Genomic DNA, 9157 nt, shown 5'->3' on the forward strand with positions numbered 1-9157 from the left:
GTTAATTTATTTCTTTGGCTTATAAACCCTTTGCTCGACATGATAGCTTAAATGCGTATGTATATTATGGATTAAATTTGAAAACAACAATAAAACATCAATAAACGTGTTGAACTTATTGAATCATTGTCTAGATGTACAACACCATGCATAATATTTAATCAATTTACTTCTGGAAATTTTCTACTTCTTCGATAGTATCGGGCGCTGGTTTGTTCATTGTATCAGGGAGAAGAAGGATGAACAGTCCGGATATAATACATGGGACACTCAATGATGCGATTGGAGCAAGGTACCACACATAGTCTAACAGCAAGAGAAATGGTGCAATAATATCACCAAGAAAATTGAATACATGTCCAACCCCAACAGCAGCATTCCTTTCGAGAAAAATAGAGATGATTGAAATAATAAATACAGCATTTGTGTCTATAATTATGTGTAAGGTGAAATTTGAATGATTCAAGAGTTTTATATATGTTTAACACCTCAAATGCTGGAATATCACGTGATCTGATGTATGCGAGATACAATTAGATAATTAGTGAGTTAAGGATTTACAGTCAGATATAACACCATACATAGTCAATATCCATAAATAATGCATAAATGAAATTACAAGTTTAAGTCTATACAAAACAGCAATGTAATTCAGCAATGTAATCCAGCAAAACAGCAATGAAATCCAAATTTTCCATCAGAAGTCTAACAAACTCTCGACAAGTACACAACTTTCAAATAATGGAAAAAAACAACTCACAAGTAAATCAAATCTACAAGTGAAACACAAGAAATTAATATGATAATGAATTGTCTTCGGATTTATGGATGAGTCAGAACTCCTTTATTTTTCTGTAGCTATATTTTATTTTTAGCGCTAAGTTATACGAGTTACATCATATGGTTTTCATGGAACATACTCAACAACGTGGCAGAAAAAGTCATAATTAGTTTTAGTTTTTCAAATATTAATGAAATTAAAGGTAAGTTGTTATCAGAATAGTCACACTAATTAGCGTCTTAGAATTACCACGAGACAGAGGAATGATACAGTGCTGAATAATATTTTCGAATCTATATTGTTTATTCTGTTATGGATACACACCTGACCGGGGTTGGGAAAAGCTCTGACGTATAAATATAAACTGTACCAATACTGATTTTTATGAAGAACTTAGCAAGCACTACTGATACGAATAGCAATCCATCAATACCTGGAAAGACAGAGAGTATGATAATGTATATTGTACTGGTAAACGAAGTCATTGTACATATGATTGTGTGTGAATTCGTTGATAAATATGAATTTACCAGAGATACCACCAATCAGCAGAACTGATCCAGACAGTATTAATGATATACTTTGTGTTAACCGTCGTTGATAATTGTTAAGTAGCCAACAGTTCAGAAGTGCAGCGGGAATTTCAACTGCAGCAGTTAACACGAAAATAATGTAGGGATTCTTGGCAAACAAGTTGGAGTTAACAGATATTCCAAAATACATTAATCCAATTGCAAACCTGAAAAGAAGAACATATCAACTATATTTATGTCAACGTAAAACTTATAAAATCAGTTATCAGCAATGTCAAATAAAAGAAAGAAAAACTTACACTGTCACTTTGTCGAAATAGTATACGATGTGTGTAAGGTATAGCAGCATTGACATAATTACTTGTTTTATAAAACAGTTGTTAAATTACTTTTTTAATAGTTGGATATCCGCTCAAAATAAAGTATTAGACATTGTGTTCATAACATTTAAAAATGTAGGCAAGTTTGGAAATCATACTACTACATATCAAATACATTTGACTGTATGGACGATAGAGCAAATTAATATATTACTTTTTAGTATGTTAAATGAATAGTTTGCTGTGCATTTTTTAAAGATGAAATGTTAAGTACTTATTTGATCTTAGTAAAAGCATTACATGTTTTAATTACATGATACTACAAGTATATCAGTGGGGTCCACTTGAATATATATTAACTTATATATGATGTGAAATAAAATTATATAATTATGCGTGCATGACCTTCTTTTGAAATGCACTCACCAACAAAATGATATATTTATAATTCTTTTTCGGATAACAGGTGTCTTGAAAAGTGTAAATATTGACTTGCGTTCAGGCTGTTTCTGAATTGGAATACACTTTTGTATTATTGTTATGTTATTCAGAGAGCTATAGTTACTTATGATAGAACATTGTAACTGTTCAGATGTGACTTATACTGTATTTGTATTGATTTCAGAATGTGGATGCAGCTGTATATATTGCTACACATAGGTTTGTTTATGAACACATATATCAATTCCACTAATACTTATTGTAACGTGTTTTACCCATGCCGTTTTTATAAGGACGTGACTGTCTTTCAACAAGGTAGGGGGATTTTGAGTGAAAATAGTTCACTCTTAAACGTGTATATATAATGGGGCTTTGTAGTAATTAAATCATGCAATATAATAGATACCATTTGTTATTATTATTTACCAAGTACACAATGTTGATGGCTAGGATGCATTGTTGCCAGCGTACCCAGTTGTCAAATGTCAAATTGGCCTTGCTTGACATCTGCACAATATGGCAGTTTCATAGATTCTTTAGACATGAAGTCAGTAAAGCTGTAGCCACGAACAAGAACGCAATTGTTAAGGCCAAATAACGTTATACTAATTTGCTATTGTACAGTATGTCGCCCTCTGTAGTTGAGATTTGGTAAGGTGGCTATTTATAGCACCGGGGAAAAGCAGAGAGAAATGGCGGATCGCAGCATGTCTTGCTGGTGTTTTGACGCATTTGCATGAATTGCAGCAGTCGAGTGAACTACACTAAGCGAAGTTTATGTTGTTGGTTGTTGGGGTCTAATATTACGGTGAGCCGAACTGCTGACTTTTGCGATGTTTGTTTGAGGTCATTGCTTCGTATACATGTGACTCGTGTTTACCGATCACGCTAGTCTTTACGCTTTACGATCTACTGCGTGTAATTCCATGTATTTCTAAGATGTGTTGTAATATCTTTACCTTTTGTGAGGTAGTCGCTAACTGTGATGATAGTAATATTACTGTACAAAATGTACATGTATACTATGCATATCAATCGATTACGTGAAATGTATAGCTGCGGTTCCGTAGCTCTTTGGTGCGACCTACAATCGAATTTCGCTCTAACAATTTCATTTGGACGTCTTTTTTTTAATTTTGTAGTTGTACGTCGAACATAGAGCTACGGGATCTATCACAGTTTAAAAACAGAAATCTGGCATACGTAAATTAAATCGCTTTTGCTTTCGATTACTATGGTGTGACGTACCTTTATTGTGAATTGATTGCTGGATGAATAACATACAAACTTTTGTTTGCAATTTGTGTTTATAAATAAGCAATAATTTGTGATATTTTACAATTACCGCGGAAACCAAGCAAATTACGAGAAAACGGCAGCCATTGACATCCCACACTCCCTAGCACAGAATAAATGTAATCTCGTTTGGCGGTCATGTGATACAGTGGTGGAAGAATAAAACTCACTCTTCCCGTTATTCTAATTGTTCCAAGAAAGCAATCACATACAGTATTTATAATTGTATGATTTTTGTTTAATAATGGAAACTAGTTGCATAAACGCAATTTATCTACTGATTTCGGTCACGTGGTACAAAATTATAGGTCTCGCGTAATTTGCTATAAACTCTGGAATACAAAATGGCGTCTTTCGTCTTGTTATTTTTCTGCGACTCGGTGTACGGTAAATAAAGTCAATTTTTTATGACCACCGTCATCATTTCACAGCGCAAATAGGTTCTGGTCATTGTTTGGAAGTAAATAAACATAGTGAGTACTTTTGAACGTCTTAAAATGTGATTTTCGCGACGACCAAATTTGGCATGTGGATTTTAACCGGTATTCAGTCGCACAAGGCCCCATAGCCCTATGGGCCGGCCAGAGTCAGTCACGTAAATAATGCGGTCGGCAACATAGGGCTATGATTCCACAGCTAGTGAAATGTATTGTTTACTTATGAGCTTTATTTCTCTGTATACCTTTCAGTCAATCGTTTCTCAGTGGTGGAAAGGAATAAAGTGTCAAGTTCATGTTCGGACATTTGTTTCTTATATTTTTGGAGAGCGCATTGACAACTCCCAATAATCCAACAAGGGACCGATCATTAGCCTTTTTGTTTGCGTCCTACAGCAATGTACAACTCGGTTAGGAAAAGAGCCTAGTTTTACTTCTATATAGTCATGAAAGTATAAGTGTACATGCCTTCAGTTCTCAGGAAGTCTGGACAGGGAATACTAGCAATGCAATTTGCTAGGGAAGCACTGGCTGACCAAGAGCATTGGTGTATGGGAATTGTATAGGCTAAATGTGAGGTGAAAGTTGAAGCAACCATAAATGACTTGTTATTGGGCCGTGTATTAATTAATTATAGTAGATAGGTTGGGGCTAATGGTAATACCAAATAATGAGGTGATTGTTAATTATAGCTTGCTTGGATGAATTGATTTAGGTATCACTGCTTGTTTATTCACATTCCAGACATTCCCAGTGCAAAGAAGAGAGCGGCCCAAAATATCAATTTTGTTACAGAACAAGATCAGGGAAGAACAACTGATGTGCCAAATAAATTGCTCTATCGTTACATTTTATGTGGTGATAATACACACAGTACAGTGATTTTAATAAACAATATAAATGTGCAAATATCCATAGAAAAGGTCATATTATAAATTTATTCTACCATGTACAGATATTTACGTACCTCTGCTGCTGAACCCTCGAAAGCAAAATCATCCAAGTCTTCGTTTATTGTCTCCCCATTCATCATAGCAGCTCTATTTAAAATACATTTCACTTTTTTATGTTCACCACCCTGCAAAAGCCATCTTACTGATTCTTCCAGAAACCTGCGAAATTATTAAGCTTTGGTGGAGGTAGACAGGTAATTACATCACAGGCGATTATTGGTTTAGTCGCTTTCTGGAATCAATGTTCTGTGACGTAACTTTACTGACATACTCAGCCTTTTCTACAACTGCCGTTCTATTTATTACACATTATTCATTCAAAAAAGAACATTTACATTATTCCCCTATATATATTATTCAATTGTTTGATATGAATCTGTAGCCTACCAGAAATACGGTATGTACAGCAAACATAATAAACCATTTATTAGTTGAAGTACTCTCCAGTTTCCTTGCACTATATATGCTGTTATTCCAAGGAACAAATACCCTGCACCATAAGACAGTGAACATCCTGTGGCAACGAATGGTCTTCGTGATGATGGTGTAGCTTCCATCGCTAAGTGTGAAAAATATTATGTGTGCGTTATAACAATTCATAATCAAATAGTTCATTTGAGCTCACAAACGACTTTCTATAAAAAAAAAATGTATAAGAATGTCAATACATATCCCACAGTTGTAAGACTGCTCGTTAGAAAGATATGTTTTTTTTAAATCTTCATTTTTGTTAACTAACTATACATACAGATAATTGTATATGTTAGTCGACAAGCTTTAGCAATTTTAATTAATAATAGTGGCGTTTCCTCAGTGTAGATGAATTACTTATGATTACATTTCAAATTGTAGGCTTCAATAGGTGATTTTCCGTACAACTGCGAGATCTCGCGAGATGCATGAAAGACGCGCGTCGAACGTCTGCCGCAAAAATCGAACGATTTGATTTTGAACTAGAATTTCTTTATTTCGCAGCTTACATTGACCGGCCGATCTTCGACAGAGGAATATTGCTTCCGAATGACCTTACTTAACCGAAATTACCTATCATTAAATGTGGACAGCACATTATTAAGCTTGGAAATGTCCCCGAAATACTTTCGCGTTTGTCGAATCCCACGCGATGTTTGACGCGACTACGACGCTATGACCTTTGTTTGTCCTGTTTTTACGTTCGATTTCACGCATAACGCGTGATTCTCGCAGTGAACGGAAAATGGTCTATTAAAGGGGTTTTCAGAGAGTAAATATAGAACATGGACTTATATATGCGTAACTACAATGTATACGCACTCTCTGTTTTTGACATTTTCAAGTCACATAGCTAGACAAATATGTTCCTATTATCCCGATATTCCAAATATCCCAAGCAAACATGCAAATTTAACATGCTCATGTGAAGTGGTTGTGTCTAAGCTAATTCTTGAAACTGTTTTTATCAAGGTTAACTGAGTTAAAGAAATGTTGTTGTTTTTCTAATTTGTTGGGGTCTATCAATGAAGAATATTTTACGAGTTGTTATATTCCGGTGAACAGCAAAGATACACCATAGTTTATTGATTAATAAGCAGTAAATTCGGTCTACACGGTTAAGTGGCGATATATTATTCATCAATAATTTTATGTTTATTTTGAATATGTTGGATAAATTTTCAAATTATTGTGTGGCCAGATTTGCTAAATATATTTGCTCCGGGTTATGTTATACACAATTTAAATATTTTCCCTTATAACAGAACATATACAGTTATGTTTAGTAACAAGAGCAGCAGTCGTTATTATATTTTGTTTATAAAGTGTTGTTTAATACTTTTGATAATGTTAATGTTGGGGGTGTCGTCACCTGCGTATGCGTCAGATGGCCATAGCGTGTCATTGTTTATAAACAAGCGTCTGCCCATGAGGCTTTGCGTCATTAGCGTGTGTTGTTATTGTCGCTTGATACTCAATTCCCGCGCGTGCGCAGGTGACGACCCTCCCTCTTTAAAGTTGATAAAATCGATACTGACCTAGAACATACAATACTAAATAAAATGCTGACGCTGACATTGCTGATAAAAATGTTCCTATAAGAAACGTTGAGAATGACGGGACAAAAGCTGTCGCAATTCCGAATATAAGGGAACAGGTGCTTGCAATATGCACTGCTGGTTTCCTGCCGTACCTGTAGTTAACAGTAAATGATTATAAACATACAAGTGAAAAAGCCATTAGGTTAGCTAGCGATCCGCTCCGCTCAAAAAAAATGTTTTTGGCTGTCGCTATGGTAGAATATGAGCGTAAAGCTAACGTCGATTTATAACTGAAACCGGAGCCCCGTATACAAAGTCACTTCAGAAGTCACTTCACTTTATTACTAGCACGTATTTTTCATAATTACACTACATTTAGTGTTATTTACAGTTCACTCTCTCGTTGGTGCGCAACTTTTTTTGTAGCCATGATAACGGTGGGCCAGGATTTTTTTTTTTCCGATTTTACCATCCAACTAGAGTGACGGTGTTACCTGCCTGCAAGATATGAAAAAAATCGGCCCGATCTAAAACATTACAGAAGAGTTGAAAGCCGTTACGGGTGAAACTATTCAAAAATCTTTTTTTTTGGCTGTTGCCATGGTAAAGGTTGACCAGGAATTTCTTTCAGATTTTACCACCTAACTATAGTTAAGGTGTGTCCTGCCTGCCAAAATAGCAGAGAATAATTAATACATGAAAAAATTGGAAATCACACAGATACACAAAAGGGATTTTAAAGGAAATGCTAGCGGAATGGATCCTCAATATCCATATGAAATATCAGACACAAAACACAGACGATTTCTTTACCTAATACCATGACATCCGTCGCATATAAGCAATTATTAGAAGATATTCATATTTGATTTAAAAATACATGCATATTATGTTCCTTTCCCAAATTGTGTGTTTTCATTGCGTAAGCCTATACATGAACTTACACGTCAGCAAACTGCCCAAATAATAGGCTACCAATAAGTTCTCCGAGAGCGCTTAGAGACTTTGATAGTTGTTTCATATAATCATTTTTACAAACCAAATCAAACTGAAAATAAACAATATAGTATTATAAATGTGCAATATGATTCAGGCAATATATACACCAACTTACCTCGAACGTCTGTGAAATGGCGTGATGATCTAATTTAAACCTTAGTAAAAAGAGATGTTTACATGGGAACATTTGTCTAGTATTTAGACTTTCTGATTTTCCCCACATCTACCAAGTCATTAAAAACAGTGCAAATGTATGGATTGAATATCCAGCAAATTATAGACTTCGTCAGTATAGAGGGATATTTCTAACAAGGCTAGAGGAAATTTTCTGAATAATAAAGGGATAGTTAAAGCAGGGGGCGTCACCTGCGCATGCGCGGGAATCGAGTCCCAAACGACTCTAAAACGCAAAGACGCATGTGCAGGTTGCTACTTCCCCGCTTTAAGAAGAAACAAAGTTTAATGAACAATTATAATAACGAGGGCTTTCATGACAGACTTACTGCCGTTCTTTGTCACCAGCCATCTGAACGACCTATTCGTATATTTAGCTAGTGTCAATACTGGGTACATTCATTCACGATATACAAATAAAAAATAAACTATGAATAATAAAATTCACACTCTAAGTGGTTACATTATTTGGCGTGTATTACTTCTTACCTCTGTGACAACAGTGCTGTGCAGGTATTGTCTATCGTAAACCCAGCCTCGATCACACATATGTGTACCGTTGGATGGTTGGCATGTATGTGATAACCCATTATTGTTTGGTGGTACACTTTTATTTCTGAAATCTGTAGCATACATTCTACAAGAATCCCATTCCAACCTACCATTTACATAGTGACGAGGTATAGTACAATTCTTCAGCTGTGAGTTTATATAATATGTTTGGTTATCAGTCACACGGCAGTAATGCTCAACGGATGCACTGTAAAATGTGTTTCCAATACTGAAAAATGGATGCGGAAAGATTCCAAGACAGAATAAAAAAAATTGGATCTTCTGGAATCGTCCAAAATCTTTAATGACACTCATTGATTCAACGTCCGCCATCTATACGAGTTATATGGAAAAAAACAGGGAAAATATTTAAAAATATATAGGATATACGTATGCTGAGTTTCCCAATTTGTTGTCGTTCACAAATAGTTAAATTAGTATACACTAAAATCAGCTTTGTGTAAAGCCCAAAAATGGGAAGGTATAACTGTGAATAAAGTTGCATTATTTGAGTATGTTAGTTGTAGTAGTGGTGGTGGTGAGTGACATACATATAGATAAAAAAAATAATAAAGTCTTCTGATTACATGAAATCAATACGACGTCATTCACATACCATAGTTGCGTTCCGCTTCCCAGTGTGAAAAATATTACACTTT

At 35.1% G+C, this 9157-nt stretch overlaps 1 protein-coding gene across 2 annotated transcripts; it reads right to left on the minus strand.

Moving 5' to 3' along the window:
• Positions 1-1222: 1222 nt before the first annotated feature.
• Positions 1223-8897, minus strand: LOC146729829 (organic cation transporter-like protein). 2 transcript variants are annotated; one of them, XM_085494910.1, is made up of 6 exons: positions 8436-8897; positions 7718-7821; positions 6771-6925; positions 5149-5320; positions 4776-4920; positions 1223-1520 (listed from the first exon to the last, which is right to left on the minus strand). In XM_085494910.1, the coding sequence occupies exons 1-6, from the start codon at positions 8829-8831 to the stop codon at positions 1482-1484; spliced, it is 1011 nt and encodes a 336-aa protein (XP_085351036.1). In that variant the 5' UTR covers positions 8832-8897; the 3' UTR covers positions 1223-1481. The 2 variants fall into 2 exon arrangements, with proteins under 2 accessions (XP_085351036.1, XP_085351035.1); XM_085494909.1 differs by lacking the exon at positions 1223-1520 and adding an exon at positions 1522-2143.
• Between the last annotated feature and the right edge of the window lie 260 nt (positions 8898-9157).

Source organism: Saccoglossus kowalevskii, chromosome 21, assembly GCF_978046115.1.
Source record: "Saccoglossus kowalevskii chromosome 21, keSacKowa6.1, whole genome shotgun sequence".
In the NCBI taxonomy this organism is placed as follows: Eukaryota; Metazoa; Hemichordata; class Enteropneusta; family Harrimaniidae; genus Saccoglossus; species Saccoglossus kowalevskii.

Bases quoted from the DNA above. Each gene is read 5' to 3' on its own strand.
- LOC146729829 (XM_085494909.1), bottom strand. From the start codon at position 8,831: ATGGCGGACGTTGAATCAATGAGTGTCATTAAAGATTTTGGACGATTC. The intron at 4,921-5,148 runs GTAGGCTACAGA...ATAATTTCGCAG, and splicing joins CTGTACATACCGTATTTCTG to GTTTCTGGAAGAATCAGTAA. The intron at 2,144-4,775 runs GTACGTAAATAT...ATTCCAATTCAG, and splicing joins TCGAGGGTTCAGCAGCAGAG to AAACAGCCTGAACGCAAGTC.